Below are 27150 nucleotides of genomic sequence, written 5' to 3'. Positions count from 1 at the left end.
AACGTGTAACGTACGCAGAACTGTTTGTGGTCCGTATGTAGCATGGGATGTATCTTTTAATTGGTTACAACTGCAGCGCACACACACAGCGTACACCTCAGGCGAGACAGTGAGCTTTTGCTTTGGGAAGGTTGATGTTTCTTTAGCGCTGAGAAAACTTCCAATTTACTGTCAGAGGACGCAGGAGAGGGAAACAAGAAATAAAAAGATGAAACTGACGATATGCTCACTGACTAGTTGACAAGTTGATTCCTGTATATCTGTAGTTTAATTTGAAGACATAAAGACACTTTATGATCCATTACTGTGTAAAAGGGTGCACACACTTTACGTACAATATATAAATAGAAGACTGTCCCATTTTTACGCTTGTAGAGCGGATTTCCGCAGAGCATACGCACCACTACGCGCTGCTCTTGTGTCCGGTGTACCAGTTTCATTAATTATAGTGGAAGCATATTTTTGGAACATCCACTCCGCATACATTATGCGTGCAATGTAGCACCCGTTAAAGGTATATTCTTTGATCCAGAGTCTAACTTGTCCTTTACTCCAATCAATGCATTTTTATTAAAGAATTGTGACTGGGAAAAAAATTGAAAAAAGGTCAGTATTCAGTCTGTGAATGTCCAAGTTAGCAGACTGAACCCAATGTTGGATCTATCCGTTTTGCACCCTCTCCACTTTTCCCATGGAGGAGTGGATGCAACTGTGGCTTCTGGAAGGCTGTTAGAACGGAGAGGTGGGTGAACGCACAGTGCCTGCCGAACCGGGGGAATAGTCCTCAGACTCAGAGTGGAACTCAGTGGCGGGGAGGCCGGGGTTGGAACTGCGGGATGCGGCAATACTGTGAGGGAGTTGGGGAGCGAGCTTCACATCCTGGTGGCGTCTTCGTCGGAAAACTTGCTTCTCCTTATCAAGTGACGTGGTCTGAGAGAGGGTGACACAGCAACTATAGTTAGGTTCTCCACAAAACCACAGAGATGAGGTATCCAATCAACCACCAGTGAGACACTTGGCAAAGGTTAGATGAGCCAATGTTTGCATGCAGTTGTATCTGGAAAGCCTCACAGCAATTTTCCTCAGTTTAACTTCTTGTGACAGAGAAAGTTTCACTTCAATTTGTGACACAGCAAACTAGTGCATTGCTCAACTTAACCAGCAGAAGCAACAAGCGGCCAAAAGCTCTGCCAATGTCAGGTGTGACATCTCTATGTCTGTGACAGCACTTCTTACAACATTCAGTTGTTCAATGTGTCACGTGAACCCTCAGATGCAGTTAGCATTAAGAATGCATAACTTGTCCATTCAGAATTAGTAAATAGCAAGGCGACCAGGTGAGAGGAAACAGCCGCAGCAATAGCGAGATGACCGACAGGACAAAGATATGGTTTTGATGAGGTAAATGAAGAGTGAAGCGTGGGAAGGGCTTCATTTTGGGGCAATGGAAATGGAGATTGCCAGCACTTTGCCATAGAAGCACTGCATATTTGCGCTATGCTGTGCCATACCTTATCCAGTACAATCCTGGATGCTGGATGTGGTCCAAAGACCCTGACCTTTGGATGGTATAGTCCTGGTCCAGCTGAGCAGAGAGAACAGGTGCAACTCAGAGGATCACCTTCAACTCAAAGCATCACTGATCTGATTGACAATAAGGTGCACAACTCTAAATTGCTATTATGACTACTATGATGTAAAGGGGAAGACAAATAATGGCCCAAAAATGTCATCGTCAAGTGACTTAACTGTCAGAGAAATGTTTATTTGGCAACAGACAACTGAGTAGGTATATAATGTAGTTGAATTAAAAAGGCAACATACAACAAAATGCTGAGAAACGCAATTGATGTTCCCCCCCCCCCCCCCCCCATCAATAACAAGGAGTAAAAAATATGACTTCCAGAATACGCCAATTGAACAAATCCAGCTGAGCTTTATAACTATTTCAAGAAATCATATACTGAAACGTAGCCATTGTAGGCCAACTATGTTATTTAAAAGCTCTCCCAGCAACAGTGCTGACAGCCCCATCTAAAGAAAAGGATGAGAGGCCAGCGCACACACAGGAAGACCAGGCAGCAAGAAGCAGATGGATGAGCTGATGTATACACTGAATGAAGCCAAGAAGTCACTTAATTATAGAAAAAGATGGATTCACTTGCTGCTTTGCAAAAGCATACAATGCTAGTTTAAATTTTAATGACATCCAAAGAAAAGTCATAAAAAGCAGAGTTAAGCTGGAGATGAAAACAAAATCAGTTTTCAATTCTGAATGGCATCCAAAGCATCATCACAAAAGCAAATTAAAAAATGAGTGAGCCAAAATGTGATATACTGATGCAGAGTTGCATGCATAGTGTGTTTGTGTGTGTGTGTGTGTGTGTGTGTGTGTGTGTGTGTGTGTGTGTGTGTGTGTGTGGTGTGTGTGTGTGTGTGTGTGTGTGTGTGTCATTGCTTACTGTAATGACTGACACTCCTGCTGTAGTGTTGTTGAGCTTGGGCCCGGTGTTGAAGTGCTTCTTGATCTTCCCAGCCACAGGCAGCTGGTACTCATTCTCCGAGACACTATCATCCTGAAAAAATACAAAAGGACAAAGTTTCAGGAACTACCTGCTGTATTATACTGCACTCTTTCTTAGCAGTACTCATGTGTACTGACATGGTGAACTTACATTGACCCAGCGGTGATCGAGCACCTGTACAGCTGTGTATCTCTGATCCACCTCTACCTGCAGCATCCCACTGATCAAAGCCTAAATCAAGAGGGGCTACCATGAGACACCACAGCAACACATCACTGACAGACTGGTGTTTTACATGGAGCATAACAATGGCAGATAATGGGAGCACTTCCAGACCCAAACCTTGGCAGTGTCAGTCACATGGTCCCAGTGAGGTGAAGGGAACTCAAGCTGGCCCCTCAAAAGCTGTTCAAAGAGAGCCTCCTGATCTTCACCACTGCTGTAGAAAATAAAACAGGGATTATGTTAACTAAGTTTCACATAATAGTCTATAATGTGATAGCAAACATTTTCATTCATATGGTTTAAACAAATTGATGTGGTTAAAACACCATACTTATCAAAATAAACCTCCTGATACAAGAGCACATACCCACGGAACGGAGGAAAGCCACACAGCAGTATGTACGTGATGACACCAGCTGCCCAAATGTCAACCTTGAGGCCATACCTGTAATTGAAGATTAAAATAGCACGTATCAGAGAGACACATGTGCACATCTGCAAGTAGCAATAGTCCACAAGAATTGCTGTAGCAGTTTTTGAATGGGATGACAACATTTCTGCTTTCTTTCACAGAAAACACCCTACTCATAATGTCTTACCCGGTCTCAGCAACAATCTCTGGTGCCACATAGGTGGGTGTGCCGCACACAGTATAGAGGGGCCCGTTTACAACCGTAGCCAAGCCAAAATCACCTAGCTTCAGAGACTTACTACCATCGTGATGTTCAAACACCTGTGAAACAGACAGACACAAAAAGTGCTTAATATTATTAATTAGTATTTTTTACTTTGGTAACAATTGCGTTAATTCAATTCTATTTATAGTATCAATTCATTACAAGAGACACTTTACGGATAGAGAAGGTCAAGACCATATTCTATATAATTTACATGGACCCAACAGTTCTAGTATTTCCTACCAGAGCAAGCAACAGTGAGACAGTGTTGAGGAAAAACTCCCTTTTAGTAAGAAGCCTGGGACAGACCCAGGCTCTTGGAAGCAGGTGTCTGACGGGCCGGTTGGGGTTGAAATAGAATAGTGGAATAGTTGCAATATCAGTCACATTAAAAGATTATGGAACAGTGACTAAAAATAGTAGTTTGTAGTAGTTCATGGCCTAGCAGGGCACTGCACGGCTAATAACGAGCTGGATAATACAATTAGGTATCACTGAGTGCAGCGAATGAAACAAAATTTGCAAGCTCTTTTGCAAGCTGGCCCCCCCAAAGCTGGTTCATTGGAGTTGGGCCCCCCACTCCCGGCGCCACCCCCACTACACCACCTTGCATAGATGGATGGATGGAGAGATAGATAGATAGCCCTAGGCTCGGCTATTATTTTTAGGCCCACTATGTTATCATCATCATCATCAGTAGCGGTAGGTAGGCCTATCATCACTAAGCTATTGCTATAATTGGGAAATGGCACCAGACCTCTATTTATGCTTTATTATTATTATTATTATTATTATTATTATTATTATTATTATTATTATTATTAGGCCTAATAGTAGGCATATTAATCTGCATTTTTTACAGAAGCTGGCAGGTCGGCAATGTTATTGTGAGACCTGAGCCTGCTTTGCCTTGCAAAGATCCTCAATTCTTGGCGCAATGTCTGATAAACATGGCCTCAAATCATCCTCAATTTGTGCACAATTGCATTTTGAGTGCAGTCATTTTTAAGAATCCTGCCTCACACATATGTGTATGCAAAAGGAAGGAGAATCTTCAAGACAACCCCACAGAGGTGAGTGTATTCCTGCATCAATGCTGCCCAGAATGACAAAAGAGGGCAGGAGGTAAAGAGTTCCTTCAGCCTACTGTCACTTTTAAACTCAATGAGCTGTTCCTGCATATTAACTGGCAGCTTGTTTGCTGTGCAGACAAATGGATCTCAAACCCACGCAAAAGAGCGATAATCCTCTTTAAAGTATGTTGCAAATTGTTTTCTCATTGCTGACCGGTGCTCAGACGCTGATTAAAATAGAGAGGAGAAATCATGTGACGTGCTTGCATCAGTGATAAAGTCTCCAAGGCTAGGGAACATGTTGCAGTTCCCTCAACAGCCATGCCAGAGGTCAGGTTTTTGTGTGAAGGCATCCACTCTGTCTGCAAGGAGCAAACTATGAGTTTCGCAGCCTTGCAAAGACAGGTTGAGGTCATACAAGGGGTCAAATATACTGATCAAATAGGACAGAGACGCAAGCCAGTGTCATCCAGATGCTTCGCCACATCTGATTTGATTTCTGTCAAAAACCACTTCACCTCCTCTCGCAGCTCATACAACCGCTGTAACACCCGCTGCCTGGAAAGCCAGCAAACTTCAATGTGCAGAAGCAGCTGCTGTTCGCAGCCTGGACGTTGAGTGGTGTCTTCTCTCTGCTCTGACTGCAGGCTGGGACTGCTGCGCAAGGCTACAGAGAGACTGGCTACCTGTGAATGCATTTGGACGGGGCAGGGGCTCACCGCACAGTAACTGCAGAGTGATACATGCTTTCAAGTCTCCTAACACCACGAGTCTCCAATAACACCAGTGAAAGTTGCTAGATTTGTCGCTAGTTGCTTTTGACAAAAAAAAAGTTGCCAGGAGGATGATTTGTTTGTGTTATAATACTTGCATTTCAACATGGGGGGAATTTTCATGATAATTTTTTTTTCTGATTCCCCCCATGCTGTAGCCCCGGGAGAGTGGGGGGCAGGTCCCACTGCTCTGTACAGTTACATTTTTGCTTAAATCACCAGATGATTATTATGTGACAAATGCAACACTCTAGCAAATAACAGTTGTAAATGAGTTCACTTGTATTCGAGGTGTGTCTTCATCCCAGGCTTTTCTTTTGCTGATGTGAATATTGCATCCATTGAATTCAGAAATCTTATAGTGCTCATTTTCAGGTTCATAACTGTTTAGAGGTTGTACCAGAATAGGTTCACATGGTTTAATTTTATTTTTTAAACTGTATTTTTTTGTAATGCATATTGCTGCAGCTCCTCTCTTCACACTGTGTTGAACTCTGTTTTAGCTACAGAGTGCGGCATCACACTTCTGTTTCATCTTTGTTGGGAGTCGCACATGCTCAGTAGCACTGCTAACTAGCAGTCAGGAGCAAAGTATGAGGGCGTGCCACACTAGCAGCTAGGCGAGCATTAGAACGTGTGTTACAAAGTGACGAGCATTTGTCTCTAAAGTAAAGGCTAGACTACAATAGAGCCGTTTGGAGCAGTTTGTGAACAATGTTTTCTGTCCTTTGGGGGGCAACTTTGGGCTTTTTCACTTAGTAAACTTATAACATAAAAACAAAAAAGATACCTAACCCAATAAAAGAAACAGAAAAAGACAAAAAGCAAAATATGAGCACTTTAAGAAGATACCTTTTTGGAGTTGTGTACAGTAATTTCATTTCATAATGTGATTTATTTATCCTATGTTTATTATATGCCTCTCCTGTTTTAGCTTCTCTGCATTAGCTTCCTGTAAAATCCAGAATAGAATTTAAAATCCTTCTTTTCACCTACAAAGCTCTTCATGGTCAGGCTCCATCTTATCTTAAAGAGCTCATAGTACCTTACAACCCTACAAGAGCACTGCGCTCCCAGAATGCAGGGCTACTTGTGGTTCCTAGAATCTCTAAAAGTAGAATGGGAGCCAGAGCGTTCAGCTATCAGGCTCCTCTCCTGTGGAACCAGGTTCCAGTTTGGGTTCAGGAGGCAGACACCGTCTCCACATTTAAGAGTAGGCTTAAGACTTTCCTCTTTGATAAAGCTTATAGTCAAAGAGATAACTGTTGTGATTTAGCACTATATAAATAAAATTGAATTGAATATTTTTAGGGAGTGAGGAGTTGCAGCGTCTGCCTAATCCGGCCAACTTGCTTCTCATCATAGTTGTCAGATTTATCTATCATATAATCAATAATACTAGAGGGAGGCAGTGTATACAGCCCAATCTGGTTGGGGAGAGTTCTAGCCTGACCAGGCTCCTCTCTTTACCCTGTCTCTCTTAGTTATGCTGTAATAGTTTAACAGCTGGGGGACTTTCTTTGATACACTGAGCTCCTCTCTCCTCTATCTTTCTATCTTTCCATTTTGTGTGCATCCATGTCCCAGAAATGCTTGTTACTAACCTAGCTCTGGGGAGTCATTCCCCGGAGTCCTTATGTTCTTTTTTGCCCAGCATGTTTCCTTGGATCAGGGAGGCTCCAAAATCATGGTAGCTGTCACCATGGTCCCGCTACATGTTCATGCGATGCCATGTTACATCTTGCTACGCTTTGCTGTGCCTTGTAATGCCGCACAGTGCCCTGCTATGCCATGAACTACAAACTACTATTTTTTGTGACTGTTATTGCCACTTCATTCTAACCCCAACCGGTCGTCAGACACCGCCTACCAAGTGCCTGGGTCTGTCCGAGGTTTCTGCCTAAAAGGAAGTTTTCCTCGCCACTGTCTCACTGTTGCTTGCTCTGGAGGAGACTACTAGAACTGTTGGGTCCTTGTAAATTCTGGAGAGTGGTCTAGACCTTCTCTATCTGTAAAGTGTCTCGAGATAACTCTTGTCATGAATTGATACTATAAATAAAATTGCATTGAAATTGAATATGCCTTCATATAGTTGTAAGTGCAAGCTTGTATGTACAGACTTTGGAGAAATGGACAAGAGGAATGGGGAAAAGGGGATTAATACATATGTGGTTTTAAGGTGCAAAGCTTTTACAACGTAGCTCCCCTCACTGCCAATACAGAATCTTTGTAAAGCCATACTTACCAAGAGGTTTTCTGGTTTTATGTCTCTGTGGACAATATTGAGGCTGTGCAGGTACTTGATGGCACTTGCCAAATTGAATAGCATACAGCTGGCGTCTCGCTCGGTGTACTTGTTTGAGGAGGTGATTGCATCAAAGAGATCGCCCCCCTGGAGAAAGAATATTTGTGATGTGAAAGAGTAGGGTTTGCTAGTCTTTAACTGTGTTATAAGGCTGATGCAGCTTTATCCATTTACAGGACTCAAGTAAAATCAAACAATACTATAGACCAATGTAAAACAATTACTAAATAGAATACTCATTAAAAACAAAAGAATTTGGATGGAACAAATTGACCAAAACAATTCACAAATGAGCTATACGAATTTTACTGTATTTGAGCTTTGACATGTTTTCTTAAAAATTAACAAATGTGTAGTACCTTAACCAACTCCATTACAAGAAAGAGCTCACTATAGGTGTCCATTTCCTCAATTAAAAGTACGATGTTGGGATGTTTCACGCGCCGAAGGATTGACACTTCACTCTGGATCATGTGCTCCTGGGTAATAAGGAAATTTAGTCAAAACAAAAATCTACTACTACTACTACTACTACTACTACTACTACTACTACTACTACTATCTATAGTAAAAAAGTTTTATACACATAGATGTCATGTTAGTCCCAGAGGAGACCAATGAAGAAAATAAAGCCATTGACTGAGCATCCAAAACAGAACTCTACCAACATTGTACCCAAGTGATAATTGTAGTCAGCAGATGTAAAAGGCAGACTCACCTTTCCCCTGCATTTATCTGTGTTGATGATCTTCAGAGCATACTCTCTCCCAGTGGATCTCTCTACACACTCTCGCACCACAGCAAAGTTTCCGTCCCCCAACGTCCTCCCCACTTTGTATCTCTCTGCTATGGAAGCAGGTACTGAGGGGTACTCATCCATTGGCTCAGCTGTGGAGCAAAACGAAAAACAGAAAAAGAAAAGAAAATCTCTAATGTTAAAACTATGAACAGTAGCCAGTCTTCTTCCACTATGTTTAGGTCTTATGCAATGTCTTACCCTCACTGCCAGGCCCATCTCCTTCGTCCATTGAGCTGCAAACCTTGGTAGAAGCTAAAGAGAGTGAAGAGCCACTGTGTTGAGATCCCTGGAAAGAAAAGACAGCCATAGAGTGAGAACTAAAGACCCACTTGTCTACAAAAACAAAGCAAACCTTGTTTATAAAAAAAAAAAAAAAAAAAAAAAAGTGATTACAGCCAGCTTACAAAAAGCCTATTTGTCTTGAAGATGCAGTTTGAGATTAGACATAAATGTAAAAACTGACATGTGGTTAAAAGACTGACATGTGGTTCCAAAAGGGATTGAGAGAAAATAATATTCTCTGCCACACCCACAATACCAACCCTGGCCAGCCTTATGCTTAATTAATGATGGGATCATTGGAATTTGCTCCAGAGTCGACTGTGTTATGCACTCCCACACCTAATGTTTCTGTTTAATTTCATGTCACCATAATACTTTTAAATATTATTTAATAATAAAGAGGATTGTTAAAACTCCTTCTCAAAGCCACTAGGGTATGATGTATATCTGACATCATATAAAATAAATCTTTAGGAGATATTTATAGGCACATCCAATTTTATTACCCGTCGTCTTCGGAGGCTAGCTGGACTGGTTGGAGAGGATCTTGGAGACTTTCCAGATCGAGGTGTGGACAGCTGACTGCCTGCAGTGCCATTAGCTGTTGGTACATTAGAATTGGAAACATCAGCATAATAATGAAATAGTGCAGGATAGACAAAAATATACTTGTTATACATAGGGCCTTATCTTGCACCCAGCGGAATGACTTTGTACACCGGCACATGTATCATTCCTATTTTGCACCTGACGCACAGCGGACTTTTCCCTCCATAGACTCACGTCGGTAAATTAGGGAATGAACTTGCGCTCCCGGGTACCGTTCAGCAAAAAAGAGCAAGCGTGTTCCTTGGTGCTATTTTGTTGTTTCTGAAAACAATTCCGCCACAGACCAGGAAAAACCTAGTCTAAAGTCAGTGGCGCGTTATTCAGATACTATTGTAAGGGCGCATGCTTGGCCGTAATGTAGAGTGTGCATACCGCGCGTTTACTTTGCTTCTATCATCTTACTGACCCAGCAGTTCCCATTTTTTGTAAACCATACAGAAATACAAGGAAACCATGACCTTGATTCACAACTTTTCCATGAATCGTAGATGTGTTGGTGACATAAATGAGGAACTATTAGAGGACTTAAGGCGATGTGATGTAACTGCGTGTGCAGATGCCACTTAACCCAAATGCCCCAGCATTTCTTTATTTACATTTTTTTTTTTACATCACACATGGATGAGTGCACGCCATGTACATGTATTATTAGCATGTGCCTAGCAAATCCACCATCCGCCATGAAACAAGCGTGCCTGCTTTTAAAGGGAATGTGAAATAAGGCACTGATTGGTTTATTGCACGTTACAACCAAACCATACCTATGAGTAATGTAGCTACTTCAAACCAACCCATTTTAGATTTGTGTCGGGCTCAAGAGTCATTTATCCCGCCGGTATAATAGCAACAGCGCCCGAGATCCGCCCACAAAGCTACTTGCGTTTGCCGTTTGATACATGTGTTTCAGATCATTAAAATAGGGCCCATAGTGTCTAAGTATAAATATAATCCTATAAGAACACTGTCTGAGACTCTGAAACAATACAATTGCTTCTTTGTGTCACACTCACCCGAACCAGTGGATGAAGGAGACTTACTCCTGCGGGATATCCCACCCCCTCTTGGGGAAGAAAGACTCTGCACGGAGGGGAGGCGGCCATACGATGAAGACTTTACCACCCTGCACTCTGTAAAGAGAGTAAAAATACATAATAAATTGCTGGAGCAACTTTTTACCTACATAATACTAGGCTAATTTGATGTTTTGTTTCTAATTTTATGTAAAGGAAAAGACTAGGTTTAGAGTATATGGCTGGACAGAGTATGATCAGTGTGTTGGCCAAATTTTTAACAGGAATAGTCAACGGTCACTTTAATTCCTAAACATTAATGTTCAACTGCAATTTTCAGTAGTGGTCCCAGTAATAATTGTTTGTAAAGTTTAGTGAAGTTGCATATAATATGAAATGATTCAGATGAATAATAACAGTTGAGTTAATTCATTTTGAAAGAGTACGACCCATGAGGAATCTCCAACCATACCAACGTCATCACTTACTCCGGCCAACAGACTTTCGATTTTATAGGACTGGCCCTGCATTGCTTGTAGTTCAGCCAAAAAAGTACTAGGGACACAGAAAAGGTGTGCAAGTACTGGACATCATTAACAGGATATTGTCTTCTGGTTACAACCTAAAAACCAAAAAGTAATGAGCAATTGGCAGATGAGCTAAATTGCTTCTTTGCTTGCTTCGAGTCATCACAACAGCACCGCTCCTCCGCCCCAGCCCTGCCTACACCCCCACCTGGTTCCTGCACTACCCCAGCCCTGCCCCTATCCACATCTGGTTCCTGCACCACCCCAATCACTGTGAGGGAGCAAGATTTCGGACGAGTCCTCATGGCAGTGAACCCAAAGAAGGTTGCCGGCCCAGATGGAGTACCTGGCAAGGTGCTCAGGGCGTGCGCTCACCAGCTCGCACTCATCTTTAGAATCTAAGCCTAAATGATTATTGTCCTGTGGCCCTTACCCCAGTAATCATAAAGTGCTTTGAGAGACTCGCTCTCCAATGTATCAAGGACTACCTCCCCCCAGACCTGGACCCCAATCAGTTTGCATACTGCACCAACAGATCCACAGAGGATGCCATTGCTGTAGCTCTCCACTCTGTGCTGAGCCAACAGGAGCCAAAGCAGAGCTACGTCTGCATGCTCTTTGTGGATTACAGCTCAGCTTTCTATACAATCATCCCGGACATTCTCATCATCACACTGGTCACTCTCAGCCTCCCCCCTTTCACATGTGCCTAGATAAAGGACTTTCTCACCAATCTGCCCCAGACAGTGAGACTGGGCCTCCACCTCTCCTCCAATCGCACGCTGAGCACCGACTTCCCACAAGACTGTGTGCTGAGCACCCTTCTGTGCGGTTTCTACACCCACGACTGCAGTCTGGCCCACAGCAACAACCTCATCGTCAAGTTTGCTGACTTGGTCGGGCTCATCTTAAAAAGGGAGACGAGGCAACCTACAGAAAAGAGGAGGCGGCCTGGTGTTTGGAGAACAACCTGTCTCTGAACACCAAGAAAACCAAGGAGATCATTGTCGACTTCAGGAAGAACAGCACCAACCTAGCCCCCCTGTACATCAACGGCGAGTGTGTGGAGAGAGTCTACACCTTCCGGTTTCTCTGCATCTTTATCTCCGCTGACATCTCATGGACAGACAACATTACAGCGGTCATCAAGAAGGCCCAACAGCTACTACACTTCCTGAGGGTCCTCAGAAAGCACAACCTGGATTCCAACCTGCTGCTGACCTTCTACCGCTCGTTCATCAAGAGCCTGCTGACGTACTGCATGGTACGGCAGCTGCACCGTGGCAGACAGGGAGAGGCTGCAGAGAGTTGTAAGGTCAGCACAAAAGATCATAGGCTGCTCTCTCCCCTCCCTGATGGACATCTACACCTCCCGCTGCATCAGCACAGCAGAACACATCAAGGACGGCTACCACCCAGGCTCTGATCTGTTTGACCTCTTGCCCTCAGGCAGGCGCTACAGGTGCATCAGAACAAGGACTAACAGACCAGAACAGTTTCTTCCTAAAAGCCATAACCACTCTAAACTCACATATGCACTGACTTCACTTCACAGCCTACCCCAGGCCCTTCTCACCTACTGTGCAATATCTAATATAGAATATAATAAACTGAAATCCTGTGTCATTTCATTGCTGTACAATATTTAAATTACTTTGACAATTGGAAATCTGTGCAATGACTGTGCAATATTTAATCATTTAATTTCATTACAGTGCAATATTTAATATCTTTGACAACACTGAAAATTATGAAAAGAGTGTTTTCAAAGTCTGGTGCCATATATTCCATTGACAATGCCATTTGGTAAAGTCTGGCCTCTTCATATTTCAACAAAGATTTGAAAAAATCAAAAGCACAAAGCAAAAGGGTACAAGGTGGAAGCAACACCTCCTACTGTATATTAGAGGTGCTGCTAACAGTAGGAGCAGTACAAGCATTTGAAATTATAGACATGTGATTACAAACTCGCAAGAAGCACAATAATAGTTCCACTTGATTTGCATATTCAGCATTTACAGTATGTGGGCCACAAATAAGAGTGGTTTAATAAAATGCTATTTAAAGTATTACAATTCGATGGTATGCATAGCTACTAGGGGTGTGCAAAAATTTTTAAATTAAGCTTTACAAGTTAAAAACGGATTCATAGAATTCCCCAAAAACATTTTTTTTTTAAATGGTGTGTACTATCACATGGGAAAAGTAACTACATTTTTTACAAACTGAATTTTTTTAAAATTGAAAATGGACTTTGAATTGAATCTTGAGCCTAAAAATCAATATCAAATAGTGACATTTTCTAAATTGTGCACCCCTAATAGCTACGGTGAGGAAAAACAACACCCGACAAACTGTTAGTCCTACCCTTTCCCAAATGAGCGAGCCAAGCCTCATAAATGAAAGAACACTTACCACTTTCATCCAAGTTGAAGTCATCCTGATAACGGAACTTCTCAGGCCCACAGGCAAAGAATATATCATCTTCCCCAAAAAAGTCCTGAAGGCATGTAACCTGGTAAAGATAGACGTGTTTCTCTGAGTTACAGTACAGAAACAAGTCTGATATGTCATGTCTCCTCAGTGAAACATATTACATCACCACATACCCTTCACCATACCTAGAGATTGGCATGGGGTACTTTCCATAAAATCATCTCTGCAAATGCAAATCAAACTAGCTATTAGGCTAACTGAAATAAAAAATTCATCAGTATGCAAGGTATCCATTAAATAACTGGCCTTTAAATATAAAAATCTGTCTGCATCTATGGGAATTTAACATATGGGTGTGTTTACTTATGTCCCCTGTATTTTAAGACAATGTATTTATTTATGATATATTATTCATTCACAAAGAAAATCGGTAACCTAAAATGTAGGATTGTTCCTATTTTTTTAAATTAAGGCATTAAGATCAATTTCTAAAAGAAGATTTTTTTATTCCTCTTTTTAGTCAACTTGAGCATGGGTTCATATTAATATAAAATATATTGAATGAATTGTGGCGACTGTGCTCACATGTGCAACATGATCCTTCAAAAAAAGAAATAAAAATACACATTACATTGATCTGATTAAATCGGTTATTGAAATCTATACATCAATATTGGGTTTCTATCTATGTTTATGAGGCAAAGTGCATTCAAAGGGTGCAGTACAGTTTATTCTATAATATATACAGCACATACTGTATACACAGTACTAGAGATTTGAGTCCAAGGAAACATGGGAGAAGTGATAGAATGACTGTGACTAGCTTTGGAGCGAGTACCGACTCTAGAGTCTTAGTGAGAGAAACAAAGTGTCTCCCCTGTGCTTTCTGACCACTGTGGGAAATCTGTAGCAGGAAACGTTAACCCTCTCTTTGATTTCATGTTGTTTACGGAGAAGGAGAATCAGGAAATACAACGCTGCCAAGCCACGGCCGAGCAACGTGCGTTGCTGCAACATGTAGTTACATTTTTCAAGATGTGCACGTCAGGCTACACTACGGCGTAGGGTCCGGTGTAGACGCAGACGAGTCTGATGGGGTAAGCCGTTGATTCCACGCACAACCATAAAAACGGCCTTTAGCATACAGCTGATTCATCTGTTATCTAAGGAGGCATTTTGGTCATTTTTTTTCCACATTACTGATGAATCTTTATCAAAACTCTCATTGCGTAGATGGTATTTGTTCAAAAATATTGTAATATATTTTCTCTATATCGCCCAGCTCTACTGCAAAGGTTATGTTGGTCACTGACCTGACTAAGCCCTGGGGTACCACGGTTTCAAGTTCAAAAGAATGAGCTTGTAAGCTGGAAATTCCAAAACAAACATTGCTGTAACTTTATCTTTTTGAAGCTAGCCCTGTTATGATTTGTCATATTTGGCACAATCTTATCAAATCTTGATTTTATAAATGTCAGTACAGAGGTCCATCTACTTTCAAGTCATTTCAGTGTACAAGAGAGAAGACAATGAAAGAAATACCACTGGATTAAAGATATAGGTTTGCAATTGCAGATATTCAAAACGGCCAAAGTACAAATGGTGTGTACAGTAGAGAATATGAATAATGAAATTAACGTGTTGAAGCATAACACCAGTCATCAGGAAGCCAATCACATCAAATCATCGTTGGCACATTGTTTCTTAAATAGAATTAATGTGTTACCAACTTAATCTACAAAATATGCCTAAAATCACTGAATTTGTAATAAGCTGTAATATGGTAGAAAGTTATAACTGAACATGGCCACCACACACTGTATTGATCAACAGAAATTGATTATAATCATTTTCACTTTCCAACAAAGAAACTAGATGACTGAGTTGAAGCATTTGCTGCTCTCATTAATACAGAAATACATCACAGTGGGTGCAGTCATAAATAAATGAAGATGCTGATGGAGTCATGACCTTCTCCTCAAACGGGTTATTGATGTTTTTAACTACCGCCAAAGGATGTTTTCATTTCTTCTACATAGGGGCAGTCTCAGGAAAAACTAACAAAAATGTGATTCCATACTGATATTAGTTATGAAGTGGACATGTATATATTTTATTAATTTGTGTTAAATGTTGCTATTGAGTAAAACACTGAAAGTAATAAAATAAAGTCCATATTGTCACCTTACAATGATTGTAGTCTTAGTGTCTTTTTGAGAACAAGGTTTACAAAACTGAAATATCAAGACAGCCAATACAAAACATATAATATGTCCATACATTATAAATGATCCTCATTAAGAACCATGGCAAGTTCATCAGGAATCTAATGAGATGACTTAAGAACTTAGACAGAGCACAAAAAGGACAGACAAGAAAGCCGACTACAGTCTTTCAACCAGACTGCCCTCTAACCATGCTAATGCTCCTTAGTTAAAAATGTAAAAATATGCGGGGTTTTCATAGTACAAATTTCAGGTTATTTTTGGAGAAATGTACCTCACTGATACTCCAATGATAAAGATAGTACATGCAGATTTGATATTCCTTTATCCAAAAAACAGTTTTTCTGCAGGTTATTATGGTGAACCAAACCGCCCAAAGGTCATTCCGCCATGACATCTTATAATAAAAAATTGAGCAGAGAGGGGGGCTTAATATAGCCATTTTTTCTGCAGACACCCCGCTCTGACAGCCCCTGCCCCCACCCCTCCTCCAACAGTGTGAGACCCCAAAGGGAGGAGAGCTGCACAGCCATTGCCAAGGAGACCAGACAGAATCACAGCTGAGTTTGAGATGAGAGCTGCTTCAATATTCCCCGTCAGATCCTATCTGGAGCACTGGGCAGTACAAACTGCAGACAAAAGAACATTGTCACCATCAGTCTAGGTAAGACGGAATAACATGGAACACCCCATCACTATGACAATGTGGGTTGAATTCTGGTTTCAGCCCTTTGATGGATGTCACCCCTCTAACTCCCAATGTCTCTCTTAAGCCGTTTAATAAGGACAATATTTTTAATAATATTGTTCTACAATAGAAGGTTGCTACTAAAAGGGGCAAAAGCCATTAAGAGAGATCTTATCAACGTTGCACTCTTTCAACAACTATTTAAGAGTTACAAAACGTGGATCCATTTATGTAAGGTCTTAAACCGAATGTGGCTCACCGATTTAATTTGAGCCACTCTTTATATTTTGGATACAACTCAGAACCAAGACATTAAATTAATCTTAAATTGCATATTGTTTGTCTGAAATACTAGGAAAAAAAAGGAAACCTCAAACCTCTGATGGAACAGTGTAACTAGGGCAATCATGACTGTGTTGCTTTATATTGATTAATGCCTGCTTGCTGAGTGACACCACAACTCCATCAAGCCTACCATCCCCCCCTGACACCCACAGCCCTTGCAGTCCTAGAGCATCCTGTGCAAATATTGATTCTCAGGGTTTTATTTGTGCGTTGCTCCTGAAAGAACACAATTGGACGTATGCCTGTATGTAGCTAATCAATCTCAACCATAGTAAAGACAATAGATTACACAAAAAAAAAAAAAAACTGGTAATGAAACATTGCTATACCAGTGGACAGGTGGAGCTCTCCATGGTGCTGAATCTCCCCTTTGTGCAAGACTGAACACATCACGGTCACTCAGCAAATTTTCAAATGGTTTTAGTTCATTTTGTTTAAGATGCCATTATGTACAGTTTGAGGGCATGCTTTACTTTGTTTTAATTTAAGACAGCAGTACTTATCCAAAGGCAAATTCCATGTAGGGGAACAAATGGCTGAGCAACTGACTCCAGATAAACTCACAGATGATCTGTTTTTAGGAATCAAGGGTAATTTATTTGCTATATCACTACTTGTTTTCCGTACTGTACTTTATGCCCTTTATGTCTGTATGCTCAAAATAATGTCTAGTAGAAAGAAGAGTATATTCAAACATTATCTAAGATGCAAAATAGGTCTGCTGCAGAATTCTGTGAAATAACTGCAGTTGCTGCAAAGACAGATAAGAGTAATAGCTGCCTCAAAACTTGCAAGTCAGCACTATGAGGACATCCATAAGGACACACCGACAACCCAAGCACATGTGAACCATAACACTAACCCACACATTTCAAAAATTCTAATTACATCACCTTGTCTTTGAGTTTCTATATTTAGCCCTTAGTTCTAACAATGTCTGACTTTGAGCAGCAGAAAATAAGACTATTTCAAATCATTTTAAGAAAGGCTTTGCTTTGTCAAAACATGTCACCACAATATGGGACATGAATGGGTAATGTCATGTGGACTACTGACACGATATATTATGAGTCAACATTTGTAAAATACATGTTAAACTGGCAACAGATGACCATGAAGTAACATTGTTATCAACTATAATTAAAAATATTTAACAATGTTAAATTAACGCATATCCTATGTTCTACAAATATCTCACAGTACTTTTATACATTTGACATTGTGAAGTTTCTGCAGTTATCTAATTAAAGTACAGTAGCAACCACCAGTTTAGCTCAAGGAGAATTAGTCGCATCCCAGAACAAAATTAGGAGAACAGAGAAAATCTCTTCTTTACACCAAATGCAATAGGTCACCGAGCAAGTCCATTGTTCTGTGTTTGAAAGCCAAGTCACAGCAGTAGGTAAGAGGAAAGCCAGACAGCCTCGTTCTCCCCTTTACTTACAGTAAAAGAATTTTGAAAAAAAACTAAAGGACAGGGTTTGAGTGTTGTTTTTACATTAAAAAAACACATCTTTGGCACATGGAGCACCATAAATCTCATGACCACTTGCACTCTAAATCAAATTTCTAAAGCATGAATAGGCTGATATTTACACCTGTTCTGTCCTAGGCTCCAGTGGTTGACATCTACTTCAACAAGTAGTGTTGACTCTAAAACACAGAATTTAGTAGAGATAATAATACAATTACAGTGCAGAGCCATAGCCAATATAGCGGGGATTTGAATGCCATGGCCTACGTCTCCCCAGATGTAATCATCAGGCAAAAATTCTCTGCTTCATCCCACGGCATGTTTTTTTTGCCCCAAAAAGCCTCATCTCCATCGCTTTTTTCCTACCTTATACGTTTGTAGTCATTTCAGTGTGGGTAATTTTTTATAAATTATCACTCATCTGAGATTTAAAGTACAGCCCAAGACCATTAACTTGACTGTGCCCATTTGGCCAAGAAGCACAGCCATCAACCAAAGCCACCCACTAAGCAGATCCACTAATAGAAACATGACTCTAAAATTATTGTGAATTAACAAATTGTCTGTCTATTACTTTTGCAGTAGAAGAATTAAGAGGGATGAATGAATGTGACTGACCAAGAATATTAGAAATTCTAACATTAATTATAAAACTGTAGCCAATACACTAATACGTAACAAGCAGTTATACCATTTTAAGTAAATATATAGGCTAACTAGGTAGCTGTGCTTGGAAATTTTACTAAATGAACGTTGTTTAAAAAACAATCTTACTAGAATTAATTGTTCACAGAATGTCCTTTTCTCAGGAGCAACAGCACAAGCAGGTCATTTACCAAAGGTTAAGCACCCATGAAAGCAGGCTCTGTGATGCCAACGGGAGCTTTTTCTGCCATCTGTTACAACATGACAAAAAGTACAAAAACTAGAGCACAGATCTGCACTACCAAGCACATAACACTAAAGCTTAGATGAGATTTAAACCACTAATCAAAATAGAGGTGGAAAGTAACAGAATACATTTACTCACGTTACTGTATTGAGTAGTTTTGTTGTGTATTTTGTATTTTTGAAGTAGTTTTTAAATCTATATTTTGTACTTTTCAAGTAGTTTTTAAAATCTGTCTTTTAAAATGTACTTGATTATGTTTTGAGTCAACAATTTTGCTACATTACAATTACTATCCTTTACTAAGTAAAGAAAACAACAACAACTGACTAACGAAAACAGAAAGGAAGAAAAAAAGAAATTGCAAATGTATGCAGTTTCTTTTCTGGTTGCAAGTCCAATTAAAAAGAAGTAGAAGAACTTTTACTTAAAGTAGATTTTAAATAAACTACTTAATACTTTTACTTGAGTAATTAAGTATTTTTTTTACTTACATCCAAGTATTGGTACATTTACTTTATAAAAAATTTATATTTTATTTATATTTTAGTACTTTTTCCACCTCTGCAAAATAGGCAACAATAATTGGCAAATACCTGGTGTGAAAGATAAATGCAGAACCAGAGAAGTAACTTCTGTTTCACTTTCACACAGTAAACATGGACATCTATCTCTGATCCATTGCAATTCCATACATTTATGCTTTGCTGAACAATCTGTATTCCTAAAATAATTGAGGATTTGGGAAGGCAGATTTGTTTGTTCGTATGAAAATCCCTCTACCATTAAAGAATAGGACCTATCCTGGGATTATACCAGCCATGTGCTTCTTTTTGCCACAATGTGTATAAAAAGGCTGACAGACCAAGCACTGCATCTACAAGCCCTCTCACACAACACCTACAGTCCTGCCATTACTACTGCACCGCTCTGCCGCAGAGGCTGTTCCTTAGCAACCAGATTAGGATACCATAGAAACCATTAGAAGATAAATGAAATAACAAAACTCATATTGTGATAAGGATACTAATGTAGTGTGCAAATGATAAGAATTTTTTATAGGTTTAGTTAAAAGCTAATTATTTCTGTGGGATGTTTGTTAACTAATTTGTTCACTCAGCTTTATGTGTTACGTGTTAAGTGTTGTCCATCAGTAACACTTCAAGGCCCACATCCCAACTAACTCATTAAGTGAATAGCATATCCATTCAATAGTGTGCTACTGTTTTGTAGGGTAATTAAATAAAGTCCTAGAAACCCATTTCTCGTAATCCATTTAGCAAATATTCCCAGTTGACTTTGAACCTACTGGGTTGTCTCTCTCTGTGGGTAAGGAAGCAATTCTTAGAGACATGAATTACAAAAGGAAAAGTTCTGGTTCTTCTTTAACCTCAAAACTCCCTCACTTTGCTCTATAAACTAGGAAATGTGTACCACGTCTGGCTCAGATCCCTATGCTAGATACCGTACAGTAGAATTAATGGGAAGACAGAAGGTGGAAAGAACATTTAAACTAAACAGTAGTATACCAGTCTCTACTACCAAATGTATGTACTGCACACAGCAATGCTATGAACAGATGAAAAGGTCTTGCCTGCCTCCTTTGGCTTCTATCCAAAAAAAGCATCCCAACAAAAGCATCCTTTCTTCTTCCCCACTAGTGAGCAATTAATGCTTCAGTTGTGTGAGATAATGGTACTTTCAGGTAGAGTGCATACTGTAATGCATACTGTAAAAAAACAAATCAGAGTATAGGCTAGATTAGTGGGTTAAAATCTCTTAAATTTACGTAAATGTAGTAACCTTTACAAAAATGCAGATTAACTCATGTTCTCACTCCGAGTTAGGGGAGCGCTGAAAGTCACGCACAGACAGAGGTAGGGCAAAGGCCTGTGACTTTTGAACACTTAAGTAAATTCCCTAATTAACCGGTACACTGTTTTCACACATTGAATGCATACATGTTGTAGTTACACAACTTAATATGGGCTGTGTACTTCAGAAGACGTAGCATGACACAGCTAATGTGTAATCACATTCACTGCAATGTTAAATTACTTTAACTTCAGAAAAACTAATTGAACAGTTCAGGCCGGTTTATTAGAAGAATTGTTATACTGAAAAAAAATCCCTTATTTACCCATTATCCAAATTTAATTTTCTCCAGTGTACCCATTTAAAAACATGCTTTTCTATTAGAAGTCTGAAAAAAGATCAAAGGTGAGGTTCACAGAATCAGCACTAGAAATGATAACACCTACCATCTTGCCGTCAACAGTATATAGTCTTTTGACGACTCCAGAGTCCAGCTTGATGGCGTCTGTGACGTCAGTCATGACTTGCTCAAAGGAGTGTGCAGTCTTCTTGTTGAGCAAGATCCGTACGGCCTTACGAGGTTTTACTCCACTGCGGACAATGGTTACCAGTTTGGGCTTTATAAAGTCCTTCCCCTCCCTGGTTTCTGGGGATCCAGTCTTGGCGCTACCAAGGGAAGAAGGGTCACGGAGGGCTGCAGCAGTCCTGGCACCGACTGCCCAGTTGGGATTTACATTCTTTGTGTAGTCTAGCATCTTGAAGGGTTCTATGGATGCACAAACATAGCTCTCCCCTGCAGAAAATACATTAAAGACATTTTCTAGTTTTCCACAAACTAAAAGGGATAAAGATAAAGGAAAGATCCCATCCTAATGTAATACAGGCTTATTTTGCTCTACAAGACTGGGGAAGTCATACATTTTGTTTTGATCTGCATCTGCAGTTAATTTAGGTGGAGTGTGTCACTTCATTGATTTCACATCACACTATTAACTAAATCTGAGGCAAAATTGCAACAATTGAGGAACACTTCTCACCTTCCACCAGCTGGTCCATGGAGGTGATCTTCGACGTCCCTTCAATGGTATATATGGTTCGCACCCCTTGTGGCAAATTGACATTATCTGACAGAGATCTTGTGAGGTCAGCCAGGAGTGCTTCAATAGACCTGAATCTCTCCTGAGAAATGGCATACACAATCCCTTTGAAATAGCGGTCCCCATTGCGGTAGAAACGAATCTTCTTGGCCTTCTTTTCTGAGATGAGTGCTTGCAGGGTCCTGGTTCTGTACAGGCTGCAGTGAGCGCTATGAGTGGGACTGGGGAGCCCATTCCCTCTTGACCCCCTTCGGGTATATCTCTGAGCCTTTTCCCGCTCATCAAAGTGCTCCAGCTCCATGACGGTGCAGTGCTATTACACCCTAAATATTACAAGGAGAATGCTTAAGCCATTTAACTTAAAATTAAATAATACATGAAAGCATTTAGGCATTCTGTCAGTTGCTTGCACTCCGGATACTAGCTTTGATGCTGCTGGTGTGGTACACACATAATGAAGTAACATGTCACACCCATTTCATGCTCCCTAGTGTTTCAATTCAATCTTTAAAGCAATGAAATTCACATAAACTTGCAGTGGATAGTACAACAACATGGTTATGGATCTTAATTGATAAAGCTTATGATAGGTGTGTGTGTGTCTATGTATATATACATTATAGCAAGAAACGGTATATGGATTTTCTTGTTCTGGTGCAATCTCTCTTACCTTTGAGGTGAGGACAGATGGAGAAAAAAAACGTTTCTGTAAGCAGAAGTGGTGTCAATGAATCATTTATTCTTTTGATACCTTCGCATAAATGAACCATGCGTCCCTTTGTTGCCCCTGTGATGGTGCTCGGTCTTCTTTACTGCCCGCCGTGTGTCTACTCAGCTGTGTGTTCGCATGCAGGGAGGAGGCAGGGCTGTAGCCGGTGTCCTCCACGTCCTCCCCTCCCCTACTCCTCCTACGCCATTGCAGTGATTTACATCGGACCGCTCGGGTGTCAGCACTCCTCGTGCACGTTGCTGCCATGGCGCGCACTCACACAAACCTTTGTGCATGTTTAGGCTAAACAGTTTAGCTAAATAATGCACGTTCACCTGCTTTAATAACGTTGTTTAATAAAACACAATCCACTTATCACTATTAAATTAGCTCACAGTCACAGAAAAGCGTTGAGTTAGCTTAAAACTACCCAAACATATTTCACCACAGCAGCAAGCTTCAGATTAACCTCACCAGCTAGCTAGCTGGCTAGCGCTAATTAGCTAGCACACTGGCTGAAACCCTAACGCTATAACGCTAGACTAAACAAATGTTTGAAACTTACCTTTTTCAATGATTTTTTTTTTTAAGTTGGTGTTCTAAAAGTTGTTGTTTTGCTTATTGGTCTTCAGTTTATAACTTTGGCTAAGTAGCTAAGATAAACTTAGCACTAGCGATAGCGGATTTTTGCTTATTTCCGGTTAACGGATACTGTTTTCCGCTAGTGGAAACATGTATTAAAGATGCTTACACAGGGGTGACAGAGCAAAGTAACATGCTGGGATTACAGACTGAGCTCCCACTGCCCTGTACATATTCAATGTGCCGTTGACGATGGCGACCACTGCCGACCAGCCCACACAGGTGTAGGTGATGTATTGTAAGTAATTGGTTCAGTCACACGACGAGCGCGTGGACAAGCGTGGTGAGAGGGTGAAGGACGCATTCCACACTGCAACTAATAAACATCACTTAAGAATGAGCAGAAGACCACCTAATGGGTAATTTGCACGTGTTTTTGAATCAAAATCTTCACAGCAGACTGTCATACTACCATAGGCCTACATCTTGCAGGAGTACTTAATGTGGGAGTGGATCTAAGGCACTTTTTCTGTATTTAGTTTTTTTATGGTTCAGCATTTTTTTGAATTTGATCATGCTGATGCAAACAATTACTTTAGTACATATGGCTTTTGTCCAGCTGGCCTGCTGAAAGCAAAATTGGAAAGGTTATTTTCAAAAAGTCACAGTGCTGATCAAGCTGTCCCACTAAAGATCTTAAAACAATGGAAAAACTTGTTGAGAAGTTGACTTATAGTAGGTAGATAAGGGGACCATTGATCAGTTGTAGTTGTGTCTTCCATAAAGTATGAAGATAAGTCTAGATATTTTTAAATACTGCCTTTAAAGCTTAAAGACACAAGTTTTCAGTGAATATCTGGAAGGTAACCCAGATGTTTAGAGAAGGATTTTTAAATCAGATGTATCCTATGTTACAGCATGTTAAGAGTTTAAAAAATTATTTTTTTGCTAACTGGGGAGCAAGTCAATCCAATCATAAGAAACCTCAAAACCACCTGGGTCTAGAAACCCTATGTTTCTAGACCTAGTTTTGAGGTTTCTTATGATTGTCTTATGCTGTACAGTTTTTTGACATAAAAAAACTAAAGACGAATAAAAGAAACTGAACACTTTTCATCTTGTTTAAACCTTAATATGTAAATGAACTGTTGTTGTTTGCACTTAGGTCCAAGAATGATCTTAAAGATAAAGATACTAGAGGGAAATGCTACGCCTCTTCTAAAAAGGAAAGTGAGCTCCAGCCTTCTCTTCATTCTTGCAAAGAACAGAAACGGAGGTTGGCTTAGTCGATTCCAGATTGTGTTCTCATCAAAGCATCTGAAAGCAGCTTTGTGGAGAAATTCTTGTGCTATCTGTTCAGTCACGGCCATCTTGTACATTATGTTTAATTCTTGTGTGTGTCATAATCCTAATTTGGAGAGAAAATCAACAATTTGTTGTGTTTACTGTACATATTCACACATTCTCATGTATTTTCCCAGGCTTCAAATTAGAACATGTTGTCGACGGTTGTGTGATCTCCTGCCCTTTGTCGAGGGTCAGTTAGACACAGCGACCACATTAGAGCTCACTGCTAAGTACACGAGCTACCTGAAGCAGACTCTGCCCCCGAGCATTCTGTCTAAAGTAGGTCTACTGCATCCCTTTTGGCAGCATGGAAAGATCATCTTTGGCTCATTTTTGCAACTTGATGTCTGATTTTCCACAGGTTAATAAAGCAGTTGAGGCCAATATGAATTGTTCGTGGAAAAACGTAAAAATGCCACAGAAGAAACGGTACAAACTGTCCGAGCCATAGAGTTATTAAGACTGCGAAAGTTCAATCTTAGCTCTTAATATCACATTTTTTAATAGCAAAAGTGCTAAGTGTGAAATATTTCTTTCCCACAGAAGAACAGTCGGGCAAAAGAAGAATACTTTGCCTGGAGCAAAGCCGGCTGCTAAGAAGTCCACAAAAGGTATGACTGTTTATTAACTTTACTTCATTGCATATGTTGATGCAGCAATTGCCAAATGAATAAATTGCCTTGTTAAAGAACCTTGATTGCAGTGTGAGTTTAACAAACCGTAGTATGTCATTTTAGATCATGTCTCGAGAAGATGCACTCAGCAGATCTGTAAACAAGTGACTCAGCCATCTAGCACAGCAACCAGCCCTCTGACAATGGACCAGATGCTTCCTCCAGCTGACAGCCTGACGACAGCGCACGCCCCGCCAATACTGCTGGACAAATCTGCTGTTCCCCGGGGACAAATGCTGCCAGTGTGCCAGGATCAATTCCTCTCTTCCTCGTTTCAGTCTGTGGAAAAAAACTGGATCAACCTGACCTCTGCATTTATTAACCCTACGTCGTGTGCTTTCCCACCTGCAATGATCCGCCCCACGTTTTTACCACAGGTGGGGTCGCACCCATCTTCAAGCCATGCGCTGTGGGATGTTGATCCCGGCCTGGTGGATCCTGTTGCTCTCCCATCGGTGAACTTTGGCCAAGCCTACAGCCCACCTGACCCCACCGCAGTAGCAAACTTCATCACGCCCCCGGTAGAACAAGGTCCGATCCATTCATCTCTAGTTGGCACAACTGACAGCGATTCAGCAGTCGATTTTACAAACCAACCACTCATTCCGTTTTCTATGTTTCAAAGTGCAACTACAAGTTCTAATGAGCTGACACCTGAGGCTGGAAATGTGCCAGTGCCAGATGCTCTGTGTGATTCAAGACTCCTTCAGGAGAGTGACCTGTGTAGCAGTAGCCCTTTGACAGACAGTCCACAGGATGTGGTCAATCCCTTGTGGCTGGATTTGCTGTTAGATACCAATGGTAGCTTGTGCTTCCCTGACGCTAACCTGGTAAATGTTGTTCTTTCACCGTACACCGGGTCCAACTAACTGTCATACATCACAGATATGTGAAATATATACAGCCAATATTAGAGAAATAGCCTAGATGTTGAGATATTAAAGTGTTGCTTTTTTGTTCTTTAATACATAATGTGAAAAGATATATATATATAGAAAGTTAATGTTTTTTTTCTCACATATTGAGCTAAAGCTGCATTGTTGTGATTTGCTTATGGGGCAACAAATTGTTGCTCATAGTGACAAAGTCCATGAGGTCTGTGTGCGTCATAGTACACAGACCCCAATAAATACATTTGAGTAAAAAGCATTTTTCCCCATTTTGTTGTTGTTAAAGATGGCATTTCAGATTGTCTTTAGTAATTTTTCTTTCTACAGAACATTGTAAGAAATGGCAGCACTCTGCATCTTTTCAGTTAATGATCTAAGTAAGTCATTTATTGAAATGTCTTTGTATTTGACTATTTTAAAAATAGCCAATTCACATGTTATGTGTTACATAACTGGGAAGTCAATGGATGACTGAATATCTCTGTCACTTCAGTTATAAATAATAAACACATAGTCAATGTTAATCTTTGCAATAAATGTGTTCGACAAACTGTGCAATGTGCAACAAAAATTATTTTCAAGATTAACATTTTGAATTGAATTTGTATTGACTCAGCAGCACAGAAAATGAGAAATGGAAGAATTTTGAAAAATAATATTTTGGAATTCCTCATTAAGTACTTAGTGTTCCAAATCAGAATATTGGACACTCTGAACTGTATTTTACGTGATAAATTGAACCCTGGTCACACAAGAAATGTGAAACATTTTGGATTTCTTTTCTTTGTTCCATTTAGAAGAAACATTTACAGAATAAACCATCAGTATGCTACTGTAAAAAATACTCTAACATGTTATTAAACATACAGCCACTAGATGGTGGTATTACACCAACCGATTCAAGATTGCATTTACTGGATTTAAACCACAGATGTATTAAGATTAAACAGAATGACACTGAGAACAAAATAGATAGCTGTGAATCAACAAATCTTTAAAAATGAAAACAGAATTTCTTGCTTATTTAAACATTTTATTTTGTCAGAAAGTTCTTAGTATTTCAGGTGGTTAACAGTCCCATGACATGGTACTTTTTGGATGCTTCTATACAGGCCTTAGTGGTCCCCTAAAACTGTATCTGAAGTCTCCAAAATTCAATATCTCCGTTTCTCTT

At 40.2% G+C, this 27150-nt stretch overlaps 2 protein-coding genes across 4 annotated transcripts; one reads left to right on the top strand and one right to left on the bottom strand.

Moving 5' to 3' along the window:
- Positions 1-252: 252 nt before the first annotated feature.
- LOC116671325 (serine/threonine-protein kinase DCLK1) lies at positions 253-23309 on the bottom strand. Of its 3 annotated transcripts, XM_032502547.1 has the most exons (17): positions 23049-23309; positions 22445-22480; positions 21715-22097; positions 21124-21470; positions 13221-13320; positions 10279-10395; positions 9166-9260; positions 8576-8663; positions 8297-8466; positions 7938-8057; positions 7519-7665; positions 3350-3483; positions 3118-3195; positions 2868-2964; positions 2676-2756; positions 2463-2576; positions 253-930 (listed from the first exon to the last, which is right to left on the bottom strand). In XM_032502547.1, exons 3-17 carry the CDS (start codon positions 22073-22075, stop codon positions 730-732), a joined length of 2250 nt encoding a protein of 749 aa, XP_032358438.1. In that variant the 5' UTR covers positions 22076-22097; positions 22445-22480; positions 23049-23309; the 3' UTR covers positions 253-729. The 3 variants fall into 3 exon arrangements, with proteins under 3 accessions (XP_032358438.1, XP_032358445.1, XP_032358429.1); XM_032502554.1 differs by lacking the exon at positions 23049-23309 and having other exon boundaries at positions 2868-2961; positions 22445-22749; XM_032502538.1 differs by lacking the exon at positions 23049-23309 and having other exon boundaries at positions 22445-22747.
- On the top strand, positions 22902-26740 carry LOC116671454 (uncharacterized). The gene is made up of 6 exons (XM_032502766.1): positions 22902-23484; positions 24231-24341; positions 24547-24691; positions 24774-24841; positions 24956-25023; positions 25150-26740. Exons 1-6 carry the CDS (start codon positions 23462-23464, stop codon positions 25953-25955), a joined length of 1221 nt encoding a protein of 406 aa, XP_032358657.1. The 5' UTR covers positions 22902-23461; the 3' UTR covers positions 25956-26740.
- Positions 26741-27150: the final 410 nt, after the last annotated feature.

The sequence above is a fragment of the Etheostoma spectabile genome, chromosome 3 (assembly GCF_008692095.1).
Source record: "Etheostoma spectabile isolate EspeVRDwgs_2016 chromosome 3, UIUC_Espe_1.0, whole genome shotgun sequence".
In the NCBI taxonomy this organism is placed as follows: Eukaryota; Metazoa; Chordata; class Actinopteri; order Perciformes; family Percidae; genus Etheostoma; species Etheostoma spectabile.
This window is presented reverse-complemented; position numbering and strand designations above follow the sequence as displayed.

What these genes read in the sequence shown, in the direction of transcription:
- LOC116671454 (XM_032502766.1), top strand. Translation starts at nt 23,462, where the DNA reads ATGAGCAGAAGACCACCTAATGG. An exon ending in CCCCGAGCATTCTGTCTAAA is followed by an intron (nt 24,692 to 24,773) that starts GTAGGTCTACTG and finishes GATTTTCCACAG; the next exon opens with GTTAATAAAGCAGTTGAGGC. An exon ending in AAAATGCCACAGAAGAAACG is followed by an intron (nt 24,842 to 24,955) that starts GTACAAACTGTC and finishes TCTTTCCCACAG; the next exon opens with AAGAACAGTCGGGCAAAAGA.
- LOC116671325 (XM_032502547.1), bottom strand. Translation starts at nt 22,075, where the DNA reads ATGGAGCTGGAGCACTTTGATGAGCGGGAAAAGGCTCAGAGATATACC. An exon ending in TCGATCACCGCTGGGTCAAT is followed by an intron (nt 2,577 to 2,675) that starts GTAAGTTCACCA and finishes GTATTTTTTCAG; the next exon opens with GATGATAGTGTCTCGGAGAA. An exon ending in CAGGAGTGTCAGTCATTACA is followed by an intron (nt 931 to 2,462) that starts GTAAGCAATGAC and finishes ACCCTCTCTCAG; the next exon opens with ACCACGTCACTTGATAAGGA.